General features: G+C 37.2%; 1 protein-coding gene across 2 annotated transcripts; it reads left to right on the plus strand.

Moving 5' to 3' along the window:
• The first annotated feature begins 1890 nt into the window (after nt 1-1890).
• Nucleotides 1891-22008, plus strand: LOC145775418 (vacuole membrane protein 1-like). 2 transcript variants are annotated; one of them, XM_082586711.1, is made up of 11 exons: nt 1891-1980; nt 3516-3593; nt 12866-13019; nt 13995-14085; nt 14539-14729; nt 15298-15379; nt 16658-16873; nt 17324-17502; nt 18198-18300; nt 18968-19143; nt 19558-22008. In XM_082586711.1, the coding sequence occupies exons 2-10, from the start codon at nt 3551-3553 to the stop codon at nt 19109-19111; spliced, it is 1203 nt and encodes a 400-aa protein (XP_082442837.1). In that variant the 5' UTR covers nt 1891-1980; nt 3516-3550; the 3' UTR covers nt 19112-19143; nt 19558-22008. The 2 variants fall into 2 exon arrangements, 1 of the variants encoding a protein (XP_082442837.1); XR_014290152.1 differs by lacking the exon at nt 19558-22008 and having other exon boundaries at nt 18198-18389; nt 18968-19015.
• The last annotated feature ends 406 nt before the right edge of the window (nt 22009-22414 follow it).

Here is a 22414-nt window from a genome sequence, read left to right on the forward strand (position 1 = left end):
AATGTAATTCATTTATAAGATTTTTTTAGTTAGGAAACCAAACAACAATCCAACCAATTGCTGAAATTTAGTATTTTGGCTGTTGAAGTTCGTTAACTATAATGTTGTATAAGCAATAATACCACAAAACTGTATTTTTGCTGTTTAGTCAAATTCTACTAGCAATAGAAGAAAAAGTTTTCTTAGAACAGGTAGAAATATGGGTCTTCTGAATCTTTTGAGCCATTAAACAGATTTGTAGCACCAGTAGAAGTGGAGATAGAGCAATTTTGACCTCGCGTGACCTTTGACCTCAGGTAAGAGGGTCAATTTAGGGGTAGGAGAACCAAAATTATGTTCAGGGTTGTTTTTTAGGCCCAAAGACAACATTACAACACCTTAAATTCACATCCAAAACATAAAGTGAAATTCACTCCACCCTAGTGTACAGTATCACGTACGCATGATCTCGCATTGCAGTGTTTTTGCTTTATAGCCTATTATAGACTGTATGTAATTCTGTGCAATTTAACACATGCTTATATTCATTTAATTATAGTTAACAAGTTAGTTTTCTGCAGAAGCGCAACCAACTTAGAAATGTTATCGTTTCTCAAATAGAAAAATCCATCATTTTTACACTGTGTAAAAATGATGGATTTTGTTGTATGGGTTGGCTGTAACAGCGCAGCATTCACGCAAATTTGAGACACTACCAATGGCAGACGCCTTTTTTTAATTTCTTTAATCGAGATGCGAGAAGTGCAGTCTAGTTGTTATAAGATGTCTATGGTTATGACGTTTGATTAACAGCGCTTCCTGAATTTTTGTGTCAAATTGGGATTGCCATTGCGTAAAATTTTAAATTAGTAGAGAATTTTCGATCTGTGCAAAAAGAACACTCCATGATATGGTCTTTGATCGTTTCTAGCACTAGTTGCAACGTTCATCTGATGAAATTGAAAGTAAAACTAACAACAAACAAGATGGTTTATTGCTTCACTGACGTTTCGCGCACCATGACAATGCGCATCCTCAGAGCGCATAATATACAAAATAAAATTTCACAAGGTTGGTTATATAGGCTACTGCAGCTACTGCAGTGCAATTGAAGGCAAAAAAAATAAAACACGCAATATTTTAAAATCTGGCCAATGATGTGTGAGCGGTTACTTTCCACGTTAAATTACGTAAAAACTTCCGACAATAAACATAAAAATTTCGAAGCAGTGATGACCAACAAAAAAAAATGCTATATTCAATGCCACATCGATTTGAAGCAAATCAAATACATGTTGTTTCCGCATCATGTAACAGATGATGTCTCTGATAATGAGATGTTGCTTAAAAAATTATGGTTTAAATTGAAATGCATTTTTTCGGATTTAAAAAGCCTATGAAAAGTTATAATTTCGAATTGATTTAATTCCGAAATTATTCTAAATACTGTACATAAAAATTTGTGCACTACTGTTACAGGTTTGATTTTAATATTTTCGCCCCCTTAGCTCAGTGGTTACGCGACCGGCCCAAGATCACGCGGCGCAAGTTCGACTCTCGGGGTGTGCGCTTGAGCAACGCATTTCAGGACTGCTTTTCATACAGCGGCACCTAGTGGATGGAATAATTTTCTAGCAACCACACTTCAACAATCGGACAACTTCACTCTGCCAATCCCGGTAACCGACTCTGCGTCAAGAGCCTCTACAAGTATGCGAAACTACCAGGAATAACCAATCAAGGCTTTGTCAGTCCGAGGATGAAAATTCAAAACCAACCAACCTTTTGCATGCATGCCAAACTTGCTGTAAGTTGAACAAATATTTGCTGTATACACTTTGAAACATCTGGCAACCTTGTTTGATAGATTCAGTGATCCGTGAAGAGTGCTGAATTTGCACATATTCATGTGAAGAACCTAACTTGCTGTGTGGCAAAGCTTGAAGTAAACAAGTGGACTTTGAACATTTGCTTTGTGCTTCCATTCAACCCAGACAAAAAGTAAGTAATTGCATTAGTTTTTTACATGCTGACGGAATTTGTTTGCAATTTAGTTGAAGAGTTTTTTTTTTTTTTTAACACAATGAAAGCTTTTGAGATTAGCACAGGCTCAACCAACCTTTGATCTATTGTAAATTTAGTGTTGTTATGATGCTTTATCTAAAAGTATTGTATAAAATAACCCCTTTTTTATCATCCAGTTAAAGAAAAAAGAATTGATGTAGCCTGCTTCATGTTTAGGCTGCCTTAATATATAGTAATTAAGAAAACTACGGTAGCCTAACAAACTTAATATTCCAGCTTAGCATATACCGGTAGCCTAACTGATGATTGTTTATGACAACACTCAACTGATTTTTGGATATTTTTTGATTGATTCTTTATTCTCGGACTGGGAAAGCTTCTTGCAGAGCTTAATCCTGGCAGTTTTGCATATTTGTAGAGGCTTTGAATTACTTACGCAGGCCGGTCACCGAGATTGACAGAGTGAAGTTTCCGATTATTGAAGTCTTTCCCCACTTTCAATGCGGCCAGTCCTTGCAGAGGACATCAAGCCTTTGAGCCATAGTGACAACGCTGGTTGTAAGTAGATGTTGGTGAGGTAGATATGCTCAAAGCGACTGGCTGACAGTAGGCCTATCAAGTGAAGAATTGAGAAGAAGGCTTGGTATCCACCAAGTAGGTGGTATGATGGAGGAGACTCGTTGGTATGGCCACATATAATAAATGGAAGAAGACTCTTAGCCTAAGAGTAAGAACTAAGAAGGTTCAGTCAATGGCAGTGGAAGGGCGTGATCCATGTGGACAACCAAAAAAGAAGTGGTGCAACAATGTGCTGTTCGATTATCCGAAAGGGGGAACTTGTGACAATCAATGTTCAAAATAGGAGTACGTGGAAAGCCACCATCAAGCTGGATCGGAATTTACTGATGTCCAACCCTTGCAATATTGGGAACAAAGAATGTAAAACTGTACGCTAACTTACTGTAATCATATTCATGGCTCAACTGTGTGTGCCCATAGACTGCTGATTAATGTTTGCATTTCTAAGTGAAGCATTGATCAACAATCTGCTGTCTTAAAAGGAAGAAATTAAGTTGAACATATCCTTAAAGATTTGTAACTCATTTACATTTACGACGCGCCAGAGTGTTGCGACATAGCCTATAGTTTGAAAATCACTATGATACACAAATAAAGCACAAATAATTATTAAATCTCATAATTTATCAATCATGCTGCAAACTCGGAAACTTTTGTATACCCCTTAAATCACTTTGTGGACCCCCGGTTGAGAACTGCTGAATTAAACCTTGCACTACTAATTTTGGTTTAAAGCTTTTAATTGCAATTTTTGTTCACCTTATGCTGCAAAGAATGTAAGGTTAAGCTATATAATTTTATCATTGTTTGCGTATTTATATATAAGCTGGAAAAGCTAATGCATTATTTGAAAACATTTGCTGCTAAAGGTCTTGAAAAATTTGCCTTTAAATCATCAAAAAGTATTCTTCCGACACTTTACGATCCTACAGGTTCATTACATGATTCTCTTCATGATACACGATTGATGATGGAAGAGAGTGATTCGATGAAACATCAAAGCATTAATGGTAAGTGAAAGATGATTCATAATAAATACGGTACGGTACCTAATATCAACTTTTGGTGTAAGATGTCATTTTTAGTTGAGCTGTAAGCAAATATGAATATTGAATAGTATTAGTAGTATGACAAAAGCACTAACTGTGAACAAAGGCTGACAGTATATTTAACAACAAATGTGTTCAACTGTTCAACAGTTAAAAAATACCAAATGACAGGAGAAAATGTGTTATTTACATATATATAATATTGTTCAATCACAAGACTTTTTAACATAGCAGTGTAATAGTTTTGTGTTTGCAGTTCTTATATTTTTGAAGCCAGTTTTGAAATGATTTCTGCAGTGGTGCACTCTATGAAAGCCATGGGTAGTGCAGGTTATAGACAGTCTAGGATGAAAAGATCAACTGTTTTTGCTTTTTTTAAATTTTGAATCATTTTCTGTTTTCGTGGTCTCCTGAAGAGAGACAGCAAGGTAAATGTCTGTTTAATGCAGAAAATCAGGGAAAGGTAGATCATCAATTATAATATGTGCCCATGGTAGGGGTAGCTTACACGTCATTCTAACGTCCAGTCGTCCACCATGTCAGAATGCCCTAACCTCATATGGTACTGGTAGGTTGTTTGAAACTGAATGAAAAACACCTCTCATGACTGTTAGCCTACTGTTATGGCACCACTTTGCTTTACCTAGGCAAAGTGTTAAACTGTGTTAAGTTGTTTCATTGTCCTTTGTGTGGTAACTAGGCCGAGTGCTTAATTAATTTGTCAGACCCCATCTTGATGTGTAAACTAGTTCTGAATTTCAAACTATCTAGTCTTTTTTTAGGATGCAATGATTTTGTTGTTTGCTGACAGATCACCATGATGAGATTATCTTTTCTGCTATATAGATGAATAATATAGTGAAACAAATACAGTTTGTACTGTGGACTAAATTCCTTAGTAACCTGTTTCATCTTTAGTGGAATTTTCAAAAGGTTCTAAAAACATGCAAATAAATAAACGCATAAATATTTTTACGGTATCTTCATTCTTTCCTCAGAATGAATCCCAAAATATATTAAAAAGCATTCACAAGTGAATCTCGCATTAGTCAAGGCTATCTTCTTTTGCTAGTTTTTACTTTGATTTTCTGACACATTTATTTGTGAAATGTTCCATGACCGATTTTTGTGTGCCTAATTTAGTTGATTGTGTATTATGGGAATCTTTCTTATCCAACCAAGGAAATTTTGCTGTTTGACACACTTTAAACATTGTAAAAGCTTTGAACCATTAACTTAAATATTATCACGGACGCTGACTGAGCAAAGTTTCTGCTTTTCATTGAAACGTTGTTGCATGCAAGTTATTCCATCTACTAGATGCTGCTGGATGGAGTAATTGGAGTTATTCTAATAGTGTGTTGCTTAAGCGCCAACATAATATTTGAGCCATCTTGATTTGATCTTGCTATTTTGTCGTTTGCAGATGGCAAATTTCGGTGCTTATCCAATTGAGTTAATGTGGTGGACCTATTGTTAGGCTTTACATACTGTATAATATGTACTAGATATTCAGAAAATTATAATTATTTAGATTTGGTTGGAGTTGTGCTATTGAAAAGTTGTTAATTTATATTGCAAATCAAGTATATAATAAACATTCATATATAATGGGTCTGCTACTATTCGGTGAGTCCGATTCGGTGAGTCCGATTCGTTGAGTCCGATTCAGTGAGTTCCTAACCTCTAACCCTAACCTCAAACCTTAAAACGACAATGATAATTAGGCTACGGTACCCGATAATTTAAAAAAAAAAATTAAAAAAAATCCCCCTTTAAGGGATCTGACTCACCGAATCGGACTCACCGAAACGGGCCATTCCGATATATAATAGGCTATAGGATATATATAAAAACGATAAAAACTATTAATACTACAAAAAGTGCTCAATGCTAATCAAAAAGGCAAAGCAGAGCGAATTAAATCAAATATATATAGTTATTACTATCTGAATCCTTAACAGCCTGTTTCACCTTAAACGGATCATCAGAAGTTCTTATTCAAATAGAATCCTATTTGAATTCTATTTGATTCTATATAATTTTATTTGAATAAGAACTTCTGATCATAGGCGCCGACTTTTCAAAAAACCATGGGGGGCGAGAAATGTGATGACGTCATAACCTTTGTTTTCTCTTCTGTTTTTTATCGAAAGTCTTTTATCGAATACCGTATATAGTCGAGTATAGGTCGAAATGTTCGCATACGTTTATTTGCATTGATTCAAACTTAATTTTCAAATTTAATGATTTCTTGTCAATTATAAACTTTATGCACTTGTTGAGCAATATGCAAAGCTCACGAAAGAAAACAGCAGAAAGAGCTGTTTTAAGAGATCAATTTTTTTTATTTTTTGTGTGTAGGATATAATCGCTCTTATTATGTAACATTCCATGACCGTTGAAGTCGATGTCAAACCTTAGCGGCCGCATAAAATGATGTACGGTTGGCTAGGTGATAATAGCGGTAAGAGACGTCGTTAATGCAGACAATATCTGCGACCAAGACCATTAAACACCTTTTCTTTTATCGGTTTTTGATTTACACTTTAATTCTCACACATTGCGAACACAACAATGCGTTCTGTTGAATCATAATTAATCTCACAGCGGAAAAACCTCGTTGAAAATAGCGCGTCTAATTTACCTGGTTTACTTAATATTGTCCTACTTTGAAATTTCCTCACCGTACGGCGTATGTCAATGCCAATACTTGGATAAACCATCGAATGGTAGTGCCAGGAATAAGCTATTCGACTTATACACGGGAGAAGGAAATATCACCGATTTTCAGTTCAAAAGACTTATACACGAGATCTACCTATACTCGAGTAGGCTATATGCGGTAGCGCAGGATGAGATGTATATATTTTCACATAATATACATCAACACAGTGCTTATTGAAGCAAAACACGGATGACAGTTTTGAAAAATGCATTTTTTCTTTTAAGCTGTATTTACGTAATTGTTCGTTGTGTCGTAGTTTTCAACTCGATAAAGTTTGAAGTTGCTCCTCACGCGTTTTGAGCGTTTCAAAAGAAGTTTTTGGCTTTGAAGTTGCTCCTCGCGCGCGGGAAGATAAGCAGTGTGTGACTGAGCGTCTCAGTAGAATTTACGTTCCAGAGAAAGTCATGCGATCAGCTTCTGTTTTGCGGGCAAGAACAACGTAGGCTGATTTTCGCTTTCAGCATTCTTTAAGTCCGTTCAAATGATCTAAAACTCTTTCGCAAAATATATTATTTTTGAAACACCTTGAAATAGCCATTTTTGTTGCCCCTCAACCATAAGTTTATGGGGGGCGCCGCCCCTCGGCCCCCCCGGAAGTCGGCGCGTATGCTTCTGATGATCCGTTAAATGTGAAACAGGCTGTTAAGGATTCAGATAGTAATAACTATATTTGATTCATATACCACAACTAAGGCATTTCTTTAAGGTCCACATCTTTTAGGCGCAGACAGTTAGGTGCCGGTCAAACAGGTGTGCACACTGTGGCGTCTGTATATTTAGGTGCGGAGCACTGTGGCGCCCGTTCATTTAGGTGTTATTCCGAGTAAAGTCTGCAGATTGTATCAGCTTGGCAGGTAGGACAATGCTTTTCACACAAAGTGTTATACTGTATTAAACAGAAAAATACGTTGTTTTGTTAAGCGCGTGTGGAGATGAGGTGAGAGACAACGCTCTACTACTCTTGATATTAGCACATATCCACAGGACATTTGCTATGCATCCTGATCACAGGTTGCAGCCAGATGGAACTTTACTTAATCTGTTATCTTTCGCAATTACTTCTACTCGGGATGGATTGGTCGTGTGGCGAGTACGTATGAGACAACGCTCTACTACATGAATACATTTTTATAGAGCATATCAACCCTGGCTACAAGTTGCAAGCATAATGGTGCGACTTTGTTCGTTATTAAACCTAGTCGGGGTTTTGACGGAAAACTAAGTTACTCTTCACTCAAGCCTACCACCCGTTTGAATATAGGCCACGGTATATTTTTTACTGATGTTTAGTGTAGTTATTATTTGACTCACAAACAGTGAACTCAATCATGTTCGGAAACTTAAATAATTTATTTATAAAGCTTTCACTGATGCAAACCTGGACTAACAACAAATAAATGCCTAACAAACCGACGATGGATTATGATGATGATGATGATGATGAACACGCGCATTAAAATACAATATATTTTTCTGTTTAATAACATATATATTAGGGTGGCTCATTTTCCTTGATGTTCTTTAAAATTTTTGTCAGTTTGGAATAATGTTTCATTTTGCTCACTGATATTTGTAAACCAAAAATTTTTGTTGGGTTTTGACCTTTGACCCTGGTTCACCCAAGGAGAAATTTTGAATTTTTCTGAAAAATTAGTAAATTTTGAAGTGGTTTAGAAGTATCTCAAGAGAGGATTTCTCAAAATTTGACCACATGATTTTGACGTCACTTCCTCTGTTAACTTCCACGTGGAACATCTTCACCCTACTCCAAGTCTGAGAGTCACTAATAGTGCATGCTTTTAGTGTCATTTTAGTTGATTTTACAGCCTTTTCGCAGTCAGTGAATCTATAACGTCGTAGACCAACAAAAAAAATTGGCATAAAAGATGAGAGTCATTTTAGAGTATTTCAGGGCCCCTGATTCCGAAAATGCACTTAGTTTTTTCGAATTGGCTCTAGTTTTCGAGATATTCGACAATGAAAATATTTTTGAAATTGTTTCTCAAAAACATTCAATTAGCAAATTACTTATTTTCAGCCCTGTTTACCATTATGATGTCATAATTGCACTTGTCTAGTTCAATTGGTTCATAATGCACGAAAGTTCAAAACGCAAGCAAAGGTTGAAATGAACTGTGTTTAACGTAAGGGAGACATAAATACTCAATGAAAACAGTTGTGAATCAGTAGGCCTACATCACAAGAAAAATATCCCGAAAGTCATGTGTTTATGAATGCAGCTTTATATTGAAAAGGTAGGCATACTGAAATGGATACTTGTACAAATGAAGTTTTATTCCAAGCCTTTGCTAAGGCCAAGTCTTTGCTGCAAGAAGTTTTTTTCTGGTCTATAGGCTAAATAAATGGCATATAGGCTAATAAAATATGCCTTTGACAAGTAGGATGCTGTACAAACAACCCAGATATATTTTGCTGCATGAAGCAACGCAGAGGACCAACACATTTTGCGATAGATACAGCGCTATATAAAAACAAGCATTATTATTATTACTTTGACATGAAGCTGGGTGATCAAGATAAGTTCTGGGTTCCTCCTAAAGTATGCAAACATTGCACTCAAACCCGTTTCTGGGCTCAAGGCTAAGAAGTTCAGAGTGCCATGACATAAAGAGAGCCGTGGAATCACCATGAAAATTGATACTTCTGCACGGTGAGGATGTTCGAAGGAAGTTGGAACATCATGTTTACATGAAGTGTGCAAGGCAGTCATTGCATGGACGTTGCTATTTCTGTTTTTTGTTTGCCCTCTCTATAGTTTCAAGTGGTGATTTGCTTGAAACAATAGGAAAACGAGCATGACTGAGAGTAACCTCAATACCTTCAGTAATGTTTTGGAGCAAGGTCAAGTTTTTTTCTCAAAACCATTTCTACCACCTACTGTAGTAGTTAAAGATTTAGTTATCAAAAGTGGTAGCTGCAATCTTGGCTCCTCATCTCGATCAACATGGCATTCTTGACTCCAAGGCCAAGATTACGTTCTTCCGCAGCAAGGATAAATGCAGTTACTTTACTGAAGAACATAACTTTGTATTCTGTAATTATATAAATGGCCTTCGTACCTTGATGGGTGTTGCTCAGTAGGCCAATCATAATAAAGAGTTGCGTTTGTTCATCGATAGCTTTGTTTTGTTTATTTGTCTAGTTTGTTAAGCAAAACAATGTATGCATTTTGTTTGTACTTAGTAGCTTAGTTAGTAAGTCTGAGACTGTTGAAATCAACAAATATATTAATGCAAAACGCAAGTTATATATTCTACATCTTGTATCCTCAGGCTTACTTCGCATCATATTTTGATTGTTACTAGGCCAGTAAACGTTAAATAGCTGTTTGTTTGGGTTGTAATCAACGTGATTGGTTCCAAATAGCGCTTATACAACTCAGAAATGTGCCTGGGATTACTTCCAGTTTTGTCTATGTAGTAAACGACACGACGCTAAATCTATAGGGGCTCATAATTGCGAAAAAAATGTTTTTGCTGTAACTCAAAAACTAAAGCCAATTCGAGAAAACTTAATGCATTTTTAGAATCAGGGGCCTCGAAATACCTTAAAATGACTCTCACATGTCTTTATATAAAAAAAAGTTTTGTTGGCCTGTGAAAATCGATAAACATCGTCAAATGATTCAAGAAACTGAAAGCAGTAGATATTTACTACGTGAAGAGTGCACAAAGAAAATCATGTCTGAAATGTGGTAGAATTCGACATTTTGAGTGTAATACACGTGTCAGTGTTCATGGAATTGCTAATTAAACTACTTTGCTTGCTACAAGTTTGTGTTACTGCCTCTTATTGTGTCCATTAAGATGCTAGAGTGCATTAGAAGATAGCGAGTGAGCAGTTTCAGGGATAAGCGAAAATTCGATATTTTGAAAAAATTCAAACCAGGTAAACCAGGGTCAAACGTTAATATTTTTTTGTAAAATTTGGTGTAGGAGATACATTTACCAAAAGGAACAATATTCCAAACTGACGAAAAATTTAAAAGAAAAAAAAATTTTTTTGGAGATTTTGCGCCAGCCTAATATATATATATAACATTTTGTGTGAAAAGCATTGCCCTACCCGGTACACGACAACTGGGCGAGACAAAGTGGGCGATACCCACTTGGGCGAGACCAGGTGGGCGACGAGACAAGTGGGCGACGGGTCAAGTGGGCGACGGACCAAGTGGGCGACGAGCCAAGTGGGCGATGGCCAAAGTGAGCGACGGAAGCGAAAGTTTAGCCGTTCGGGAAAAAAATATGACTTTTAATTTTTACTTTAAAATACAATGGTTGATTTGTGGAAGGGAGGCAATGAGAGTTCTCACGCTCAGTTTCACGAAGCATTGGAAGCAACATTTTCATTATTTTTTGTAGTCTAGTAATAGCGCTTGCTGTTTGATGTTAATTTGCATTGTGACATCATCTTGACACATTATTTTGCAATTTGTGGCGTCATGGTTTATCGTGGAGCTTAAGAGAAACCCCTCAGAAAAGAGACAAACGAATGGCCAAAGAGTGGTTGAAGTCAGTTATGAACGTTCCCTAACCGTTATCAAAGCTTGTCAGTTGTCAGTATAAAATATGACTTAATTTTTACTTTAAAATACAATGGTTGATTTGTATATTTTTTTGGGCATTTCGAATTTACTATATTTTTTTTTGCTTAGACATTTTGCTAAAATATCGGTCAATGACCGAAAAAAAAAAAACACAATTAGTGTTCTTGACGCTATAAATCGTATGTGCGCGGAAAATCCAATGTCTCATGGAGACTTGCTATTAACTTACATTTTACAATGTTGATTGTGAAACTGAAAGTACCAATAAAACTTTAATGGACAGGATCCACCACAGACTATGTGAGACAAAGACTTCTCAAGAGGCATAAGTCATAATTTTAACTAGGGCACTTAAAGTCAACTGATATTTTTAATCCGAATGCTCTAGTCTAAACGCTGCGTAGCCGCATCAGCAGTTTACAGAACACGTTGTGACTGGCAGTCATTACTAGGGCCATTTTGTTTATGACCTAAAAATTGAAAAAGTATGACTTTATTTTTAGATCATCAAAGTTATGCTAATCTCCGTAGTTAATGATTCGTATGTAAGTTTTTACATGTATTTTAAACAATAACACACTCGAACAACTAACAAAAACTTCTGTTTCGCTTGAAAATCACTACAAACATTCAAATGTCTAATGCATGTACCTACCAAACCACTTACTTAGTAGTTAAGATCTCAGCACTGGCTGACCTAGTGACCTACCGCAAGTGTTTATAATATTCAGAGACTGGATTGTGTGTTGCAAAATAATGTGTCAAGATGATGTCACAATGCAAATTAACATCAAACAGCAAGCGCTATTACTAGACTACAAAAAATAATGAAAACGTTGCTTCCAATGCTTCGTGAAACTGAGCGTGAGAACTCTCATTGCCTCCCACAAATCAACCATTGTATTTTAAAGTAAAAATTAAAAGTCATATTTTATACTGACAAGCTTCGATAACGGTTAGGGAGCAATCATAACTGGCTTAAACCACTCTTTGGCCATTCGTTTGTCTCTTTTCTGAGAGGTTTCTCTGAAGCTTCACGATAAACCCTGACGCCGCAAATTGCAAAATAATGTGTCAAGATGATGTCACAATGCAAATTAACATCAAACAGCAAGCGCTATTACTAGACTACAAAAAATAATGAAAACGTTGCTTCCAATGCTTCGTGAAACTGAGCGTGAGAACTCTCATTGCCTCCCTTTTACAAATCAACCATTGTATTTTAAAGTAAAAATTAAAAGTCAAATTTTTTTCCCGAACGGCTAAACTTTCGCTTCCGTCGCCCACTTTGGCCATCGCCCACTTGGCTCGTCGCCACTTGGTCCGTCGCCCACTTGGCTCGTCGCCCACTTGACTCATCGCCCACTTGACTCATCGCCCACTTAGTCCGTCGCCCACTTGTCTCGTCGCCCACCTGGTCTCGCCCAAGTGGGTATTTCCCACTTTGTCTCGCCCAGTTGTCGTGTACCGTGCCCTACCTGCCAAGCTGATACAATCTGCAGACTTTACTAGGAATAGCACCTAAATGAACGGGCGCCACAGTGCTCTGCACCTAAATATCCAGACGCCACAGTGTGTGCACCTATTTGACTAGCGCCTAACTGCGCCTAAAAGACTTACTCCCTTTCTTTACGACTTCTCTTTGAAGATTATTTAACATTTTGCTTGTTCAAAAATAGTTACTCAGCACAATTTAAATTTCACGTTGATTTGCTTCTTTCATACCTTGTATGTACAGATTACAAGCGGCCAGCATCATTGTAACATATCAAGTTCAGCCACATCCGTACAATGTAATATGCTTTTACACTTTAAGATATTTTTGCACTTTTTCTACATTATCATATAATTTACAAAAGTGTGTATTGGTAAAGTGAGTACCGTACAATTTTTCTTTGTGATTGTTATTTATGCTATACATAATGGTATATATTCCAGGTTCTGTTAGAACCAAGCATGATAAAGCTATGGAAGATTTGAAGCTTCGTGACAGAGAAGAACGCAATAGACTTGTCTTATGGAAACAACCCTTTACTACAATGAAATATTTTGTTTTGGAATTAATCATCAAGGTTCAAAAGTCATGCACAAGGTTAGGTGATAAGGAGTTTATTCATGTTTGTTTTGTTTATTTTTAAATCATTATTTTTGAAACATGTATAGTTTAACATTTTTTGAGTTTATCATCATAAGTAATGATATACATCGACTTCTAATGAAAATATACACTGGAGACTAGACACATTGCTTTTTGATACAAAGTGAGCATAAAGCTCTGTCTAACTGCAGAGCGGTACATATGCTGCATATACGATATAATCGATATATATATACTAAGTACAGAAATACAACACAATGTTCGCGACAAAAGAGTCTTCCACACAGTCTGCCTTGGCAAATGAAACACGGTCTGCTACTGTTTAGAGAATCCAATTCGGAGGCAGCTTTTTTCGGAGAAAGCTTCTTTCGGAGATTTCTAACATCTCACATTGGCATCTGTTTATTCAAAAAAATTAGCTTATTGTAGAGGTTAATCAAACAAAGTCTCAGCGAAAAAATAAAATAGTTGTCAAACGGCGTTTCATGATGAACAATAGTAGTTCAACAAATGAAGTCTCAGCGAAAATGTCTCGACTAAAGTTGCCAGATATCGCTATAGCCTATACCCGCATGATATGAGCTAATTTACATTTACCTCACTGAAACAATAACTTTCTCGTCTGCTTGGGTATGAAAAAGTTAACAAAAAAGCAGCTTACCCAAATAATTCTTTCAAATTCTCTAAATAAATAGAAGCCGTCGCTGCATTTAAGAAACCACTAAATCGATTTTCTCCTAGAAAAGGAATGTCTCTGAATTGGAATTTCTCGGAATGGGTTCTCCGAAACCGGTCATTCCGAATGAAACATTACACAAACACAAAAACGCCTCTTTTTTGTTAAAATGCAAGGTATTGCTTGCAACTTAGAAGTGCGGAGAAATGCTGTTTTCCATTGTATGATATATGTGTATTTTTTATTTACTATTATTTACGTTTATTTTTTCAATGAGTGTTTGCTAACATTAGGTTGATGGAGCGAAAGAAAGCAGTTTTACTCTTCACTGTGGTTTCTCTTGCTTTCACTCTCTTGTACAACATTGAAGGACCACACACCCAAGTAAGTGACCGCCGATACAAAGTTCATGACCCTTTTAACCAGCAAATCAACCTTTTTTACATTAATTCAACGTTTGCAGAATGATTTTCTGTCTATGTGGTTGTTGTGTTTGTGCCCTTTAAACATTCACCTGTTTGCAACAAGTTAAGTCTGTTTAGTTTGTGTTTTATTAGTACATGGCTTGATAAATCTTAAACTCTCTCAAAATGCTTTGGGATGGTCACGTATGCTGAAAACTCATCTCGTTTTTTATGCAAATCTCTTTAAATTTTCTCATATTATCACTACATAATATTTCTTTTAATTTTGACAAGTAGTTTGTTCTGTAACGGGAACGTAAAACAGAACAAACTTGAGTTCTTCTAGTCATTGTAACATGATGTGATCATCAGTTCATCACAAACCTTTTAACATGCCGTTGTATAATAAAATTATTACCAACGTTTATTTCAGTATTTTCACACGTGGAAAAAAGAGTTGTTTTGGTGCAGTTACTGGGTTGGATTAGGGATTCTATCATCTGTTGGCCTTGGGACTGGTCTCCATACGTTTTTGCTTTATCTTGGACCTCATATTGCCGCCGTAACGTTGGCAGCGTTTGAATGCATGTCGATTAATTTTCCCGAGCCTCCATATCCAGATGAGTAAGTCAACTAAATTTTTCAGCCATAGGTAGAAGTCTGTACATAATGAGACAACGGTTTTTAATTGAAATACTTTCTACTTTCTCAAGGTGCATGAACATTTATAGGAGACACTGAAAGCTTCTCAACACACCAACAATATCTTTTTGGCTTCTGAAGTTACTTGATATCTTACACTAATGTTTCTTTGTGCACAGCACTTAGTAATTTTATAAGTGTTAGAGAAGTTTAGTGGATCTTTGCAGTACCTGTAAACGTGACTTCGAAACATGCTTTTTGTCTAGCATAGTTGATTTAATTTTGAATAAAAATTAGTAGAATTACTGCATATTATAATTGTTATTCCTAACGAGGACACTTTGTGGTCACGAAACGTTCCGTCTAAATTTTTTAATGAATTTTTTTTCTGTGTCTGTTTAAAATTCAACGTAAATATGTCAAATCTGGTTGTGTTACTCGGCTTTGCGTGTTCGACTGTTCGTGGTACAAGACCGACTCTCTACCGAATCTTTAAAATTTAGACATATAATGTTTTACAAAATTATATGGATTTGTTCCATGTTTTTAGCATCGTGTGCCCACAAGAAACTGAAGACACCATGAGCTTATGGACTATTATGAGTAAAGTTCGGTTAGAGGCATTTATGTGGGTAGGTTAATTGCATTGGGTGTTTATTTGGGGAGCAAGTCTTTTAGGCGCATACAGTTTGAGATAGGCGTTGGTCAAATAAGCCCGCACACTGTGGCGTTGGGATATTTAGGTGCGGAGCACTGTGGCGCCCGTTCATTTAGGTGCTATTCTTAGTAAAGTCTGCAGATTGTATCAGCTTGGCAGGTAGAGCAATGCGTTTCACACAAAATGTTATATTGGAGAAAAAAATATATATATTGTTTTTTAATGCGCGTGTTCGGCATTTATTTGTTGTCAGTTCAGGTTTGCGTCGACGAAAGCTTTATCAATAAATTATTCAAGTTTCCGAACATGACTGAGTTCACTTTTAGTTATATAAGTCAAATAATAAATACACTAAACATCAGTAAAAAAATATACCGTAGGCTGTATTCAAGCGGGTGGTAGGCTTGAGTGAAGAGTAACTTAGTTTTCCGTCAAAACCCCGACTAGGTTTTGCCAAAGCTGAGCTGATTCCATCTGCAGACTTTACTAGGAATAGCACCTAAATGAACGGGCGCTACAGTGCTCGCACCTAAATATCCAGACGCCACAGTGTGCGCGCTTATTTGACCGGCGCCTAACTGTATGCGCCTAAAAGACGTGGAACATTTATTTGTAATAATGCTCAGTGCAGAATGGCATATCTGAGGAGACTGAGGTGTGCTTCAGTTATCTGAGATCTGTCTAGATGTGTCAGCGTTCATCAAGCTAAACGCATGCTTACAAATTTATGTTCTGTAGACCCAAACAACATTACGATTACGGTGTTCCGACTTCAGTGAAAAATATATTTATCTGTTCACTCAGCGTTGAGCGCCCTGCTTACCCCTCCCTGCTTAATCCAACTGTGACGAAACAATAAACAGATTGATTATGTGTCGTCCACTGTATGCGGCAATGAAAAAGAGCATGAATTGCTTTGAGGCTCTTATTTATACCAATATATGAAGATCAGATTAGAGCATCCAACAGCCGGATATGGGCCGTGGTGGGTGTCGCATATCTGCGACCTTGTTTAGTTAATACACCTGTTATAAAGCGTAGCCTATAATTTACAAACCTTGTTCAAGGATTAGGGCAAGCTTATGTATTTCGGAGATCTTTATTGGTTGATTTTTGAGAAGACATTTAGTGCTAAGCTTTTACTACCAAAAGACGTTTCGTAATCATTACGTATTCTTTTCAGTTGCCTGATCTGCACTGAATGTAGCTTGTAAACTTTGTCTTTTTTTAATACGTCTGTATTCTAACTTAGGGTGCCGGCACAGCAATTGGTGAACTGCCCCCGTACTTCATGGCAAGGGCCGCTACCTTGTCGGGTATTGACCCGGATGATGAAGAGTACGACGAAGCCGCACAAATGTTCGAGGATGATTTAAGTGATGATCATTCTCTCAGCACCAGACTAAAACTTGGAATGAAGAAGCTTGTGCAGAAAGTTGGCTTCTTTGGAATATTGCTTTGTGCATCGGTAATTGAGATAAGCAATGGTTTGAATACGCTGTTGTCTAAATAACAGTGGGCACGTATCACCGCAATTGTGTAGCAAAATTACAAAATTCACTTGTTTTTTGGAATATAAGATCTATCTTATAGTTAAAAAAAAATACTTTGCTTTTGTGTTGCTATCACCAGTCAGTTAATATGTTGACATATTACGTATAACCTTTTGATAATTAATGATCTATGCCGGTACAATAAACTGTTCCTTGATTGCGAGGGCAAAACATTTTGTCACTGAACTGATACATAAATTAGTATAGAAGCACTGAAATACACTCGAATGTCTAACAGTTCGACTGTTGTGGTGGATCAAACAATAGAACGGAGTCATATTATTGCGTGTTCTGTAATTTCTAGAGTTATTGTGAACATTACTGGACACAATTAACTCGTCGTTTTACAACTTATCTTATTTCAGATACCTAATCCGCTGTTTGACTTAGCTGGAATCACTTGCGGACACTTTCTTGTGCCATTTTGGACTTTTTTTGGTGCTACATTGATTGGCAAGGCTGTCATAAAAATGCACATCCAAAAGCTGTTTGTAATATTGACATTCAGTAAACACCATGTCGAAATGTTGGTTGATTTGCTCGGGTAAGATCAATACGATAAATATACAGAAGCTGCTGTCTAGAAAAGCTCTAGTTTGTGATGCAGACGATTGGTTCCGTATGCAAATGTTTAAAATTTCTTGTTGGAAAGCATTGAGGTAGATTTGACATGGACCAATTTTTTCATAGGCCTTTATTTTCACTTGCTATGCATGCTGCATCTTACACCCTGAACAAAGTTCATTTCTACTGTATTATATCAAATATAGTTATTACTATCTGAATCCTTGGGTCTGCTACTATTCGGTGAGTCCGATTCGGTGAGTTCCTAACCTCTAACCCCTAACCCGAACCCTAAAACGTCAATGATAATTAGGCTACGGTACCCGATAATTAAAAAAAAAAATTGAAAAAATCCCCCGTTAAGGGATCGGACTCACCGAAACGGGCCATTCCGTAAATCCTTAACAGCCTGTTTCACCTATACGGATCATCAGAAGTTCTTATTCAAATAGAATAAGAACTACTGTATTATATATACTTAATTTTTGCATATAGAACATTCTTTTGTATCCTTCAGTGAATTCAATCTGGTGATAAAGCCTTTTTTTCTTCATCTTCGTTTTCTAATTAACCACTCGCTTTTTGCATACTTTTATGTGATTGTACGCTTATTGCAAGCCTGGCGTAACATTATTTGACCATTACTTTGGAAGTAAAGAGCTAGCATCCTTGCAGATACATCCCATTGGTTGGAAAACCTATGCAATTGCCTTTTAAAGACTTTATTCAAAAGCAGAAAGAAAAACTTCATCACAAACCCGGAACTCCAGTTGCAGCAGTAAGTTGATTTAGTGGAACCCACCGTTTGTTCACCTGGTACCGCACTACTACAGCATATGGAGTGCTGAGCATCACTGCCTTTGTCAAGTGGGCACAATGTTCTTACAACGTAGCGTTTGTCTGCTTTAGTGTATTTTTATCGTATGCTGATTTTGCCTGATAGTTAAAAATTGACAGTGAATTGTGCGCGAAGGCAAGAAAGCTAATCTTTATCACCACTCTCAAGCATGTCATTGAATAACTTGTCGAGGCACCGCCGCATGCTTTCAGTGGGTGGCGAAGCGGCCTCCTTTCGAACGTTATACAAATGTTTAGACCTCTCCGCCTCTGTACCGTTGTTTGGCTTGCTTGTTGAATAATGGTAAACCAGTCGATTCAGCAAGTGATAGACGTCATAATTTGAGACGGTAAAAGAATATGTGTTCCACCATGAAAAAGAGAACTTATTCGAATGCAAAGAGCACTGTGAATAGTCACTCACTATCAAAGTGTTCTCTGCATGCATCTTTTCGCCATTATTGCGAGCTTTGTGTGTGTTAGAGAATTTCAGGATTTGCATATTTGTTGAGCCAGGTTGTTGGGAGTTAAACCCGATCAGAGTTGCAGCCAACTTCCTTTATTTTAAAGCCATTTCACGAGTTCTAATATTTTACCTTTTTTCACAGTCGGAAAGTTGGATTCAGTGGCTCTTTGAGAAGTTGATAATCGTCATGGTGTTGTATTTTGTCATTTCAATCATCAACTCGATGGCGCAGACGTACATGGCAAAGCAACAGAAACAAGCGAGAGAGAAAAAGGCGGCGAAATAAATCAATCCTGTCTCTTCAGCCTACTGTATGACGTGAGTTACAAAATTACATCGCATAATTATCGACGTAGCATAGTATTAATGTAAGTGCAGGATGCCCCATTGCTGATTCATACTTTTGATATCGCCTCTGTTTAACACTTAACCCCGAGTTTTTAAAGAGCGATGTTTATGTTTGTTGCGCAATCCGTGTTTAACCAACGCCATCTAGAAGTAGAAGGTAATTTCATGAAAAAAGCAAACATTGTGACGTCATCACGAGTGGTCCAGAATGTCATCGAAACCAATAGCTGGGTTAGTGTGCACAATGCACATAGCGACTGGCTGATAGGCCAGAAAGGTGAATACTTACGGTTTGACATGTGAAAGTTGACAGTTTTATATTTTTTTATTTCTTTACTTGGGATAAAGTATTTCAATTCATTTCTAATACATTTTCTTTTCCAGGTTTGAAACTTACTCAACTGCTATGGACATGTCGATTGGATATCTTAAATGTGTTGTGTTTGAATGCGTGTAATATTTATTTTAATTTTTGGTTTGCCCATTTTACTTTTTTATGTGATAATAATAGATTTAGGACAAACAGTTTTTTTGCCATTCTAACACATACGCTATACCTTAAGCATGCAATAAGTTATGTTATTTTTACTGTAACGCATTGCTTCGTCTGCCGCAAAGAAGCTTCTTGTTTTGTTGCGCTGATTTTTCTGTGGTGTATTGCTGGGCGACATTTTGCGTCCACTTCGTCATGACATGGCTGTGAAGCGCTGTCGTGACTAATATTTTTTAGAAATGTTTTACGAACTATCAAGTGGAAAGGCTAAATAAGTCTGGATTTTTTGAAATTTTGCGGCAATGGCTCTTTTAAGGATAGGAAAAAATTACTTGCATACGAATCAACGTTGTGTTGATTTTTGGCCATGTCGATTGTGGGTCAGAAATAGAGACTATCGCTCATATGCGTGGGACATGCAATTGCATGAAGGAACTCGACCAGTTGCGGCTCGTCCTGGTAGTCTGCAAGGCTGCAGCCTACTCTTTGAGCATAGGGTTTGGGATTTTAGGGATTGAATCTATGTCTTTTGACCTGGTGTACAATTCATCTGTATACTATCATAACATAAGTGCGCAATACAGTTAACAATGGTGCTAATTCTCGGCAGTAAGTTTTAAAGGCATAGTAAATGAAATTTTCAAACGGGGATTAAGCATTAAAATGCGTAAACTGAACATTCAAGAATACATTTCAAAAAGAATTACCGAAAAAAAATTGTTTTCAATGGCACTGGCAAGGCCCAAAGTTCAATGTTTCATTTATTTTTATTTTTTTTCAAAATGACCAAAAAGTGCAAACACTGCTCGAGAATACGTCACTATAGACAGCAATAACAAAAGCCACTGCTGTTTTGAGCAAACTGTCTGTTGTTTTGATGTTGAAACCTGCTGTTTTGATGTACATACATGCATAGCCTACAGTTAAATCGCCCGCAGTAAGAACGATTGCGCGATCAACTGATTGCTCGCCTATGGTGACGTAGACTGCACAGTCGCACGCTTCGCTGCTCACGCGTATTGTCGTCTTGAAAGCTCTGACAAAAGCAGGCGCGGAATGCTGATCAGACCGCAATGGGGCAAAATTTTATTGAAAATCGTTTTATGGTAGCATGTTAAACACAAAGAACGTGGAAAATTGCCAAGTCAGGTTTTTTCTTTTACTATCCCTTTAAGCTGTTTCAGAAAAACACTTTTACAGCCAATCTATGAAAGATAGCCACAAGCCACCAGTGAACTTGACCGTTAAAATATGGGTAATCCAACTGCACGACCAATCTAATTAAAAAAATCTAACTGCACGACCAATGGCGATGTTATTTTCAAAGCGTTGAAGGTAGTGGCAAGAAACGTTTATTGTGTCATAAGCCTACTTTTTCAGCTAATCCACACTGGATATCCAACTTTTTTTCAAAAAGTGTCTTATACCCCCTTGCAGTAGAAAATCGTAAATCCTTGATACGAGTAAGCTGCTAAAGGAATTTCCCCTGCACGTGTAATTTCTGCTGTGGTACTGGATTCATCATTCCTGGTGTTTTATCGTTTGTCATACCTAAACGTTTTTCTGTGTGCCACTTTTTGGCGACGTTGTTTCAAGCAACTGTTCTCACTGAATAAATCGTGCACGGACATTTTGCCGAAAGACATTTTGCCGATGGTCAAATTGCCGAAAGGACTAAGGTTGTGAACGATAGACTAAAACACACTGTGGAGTATATCGATACATATAACACAAAAGGAGTTTCGGCAAAATATCCATTCAGCAAAATGTCTTTCGGCAAAATGTCCTTTCGGCAAAATGTCTTTCGGCAAAATGTCCGGGTACCGAATAAATTGTTTGTGTTGTCACCTCGCGGAAACTATTCACCGTCTGCATCATACGCTGCATGGCGCTAGAGATGCATTTTGAAGTTTGAGCAGGCTGCCTGTGTTTATACACTATGCTATTGCATCAACTGTAAAGCGTGTCTCGCAATGTGCCTGCTCGCTGACTTTTTTATGCATTCCTTTTCTTAAGACATTGGATGTAATATAATTTCCTAGAAAAAGCGTCTATATGCTGAGTTTTAGTTTGCAGCAAACTGATATTATTACTGATGTTTAATCGTTGCTGTGTTTTTGTCTTCATTTGATTGATCTGATGGAGTTACAAATAAATGTAAGCCTTGTCTGTAGGCCATTGTTAATATGCGTTCTTTCTTGAAAATCTTGAGATGACTAGCCTACGCATCGAAAAGCTTGTTGGGCATGCTTTGGTTAAGCGAGTGTTTGTAAATACGCATCTGTTTTGAGGAAATTGATATCGAAGAGTGAAAACAAGTTCATATCTTCACTGTAATAAAGTTAAAGGTGGTCTCGTACTTGATTCAAGAGTCGGATATGAGAAGATAAGGTTCGGCATAGTTCGTAAGCCTTCAATTATGCCCACCCAATTTATTATACCCTGGGTAAAGGTGCACTGTGTTTTCAACAACCAGCTGAAGCCGGAAGTCGAACCAGGTTTGCATAATTGGAAAGCCAACGCCTTAGGGAACGTTCAAATATTACGTAACGCTTTTTTTCCGAATTTTTGACCCCCCCCTCCCCCATGTAACGCCAACGTAACGCTTTTTTCAATCCCCCCCTCCCCCATGTAACGCTTTTTCACTACGAATTCAGCACAAAAAACTACCATTCCGTACTCGAAAGCGTTACGTAACGTTTTGCTTGAACCCCCTCCCCCCCCGATGTGACGCTAACGTAACGCTTT

This window comes from Aplidium turbinatum, chromosome 8, assembly GCF_918807975.1.
Source record: "Aplidium turbinatum chromosome 8, kaAplTurb1.1, whole genome shotgun sequence".
NCBI classification, from domain to species: domain Eukaryota; kingdom Metazoa; phylum Chordata; class Ascidiacea; order Aplousobranchia; family Polyclinidae; genus Aplidium; species Aplidium turbinatum.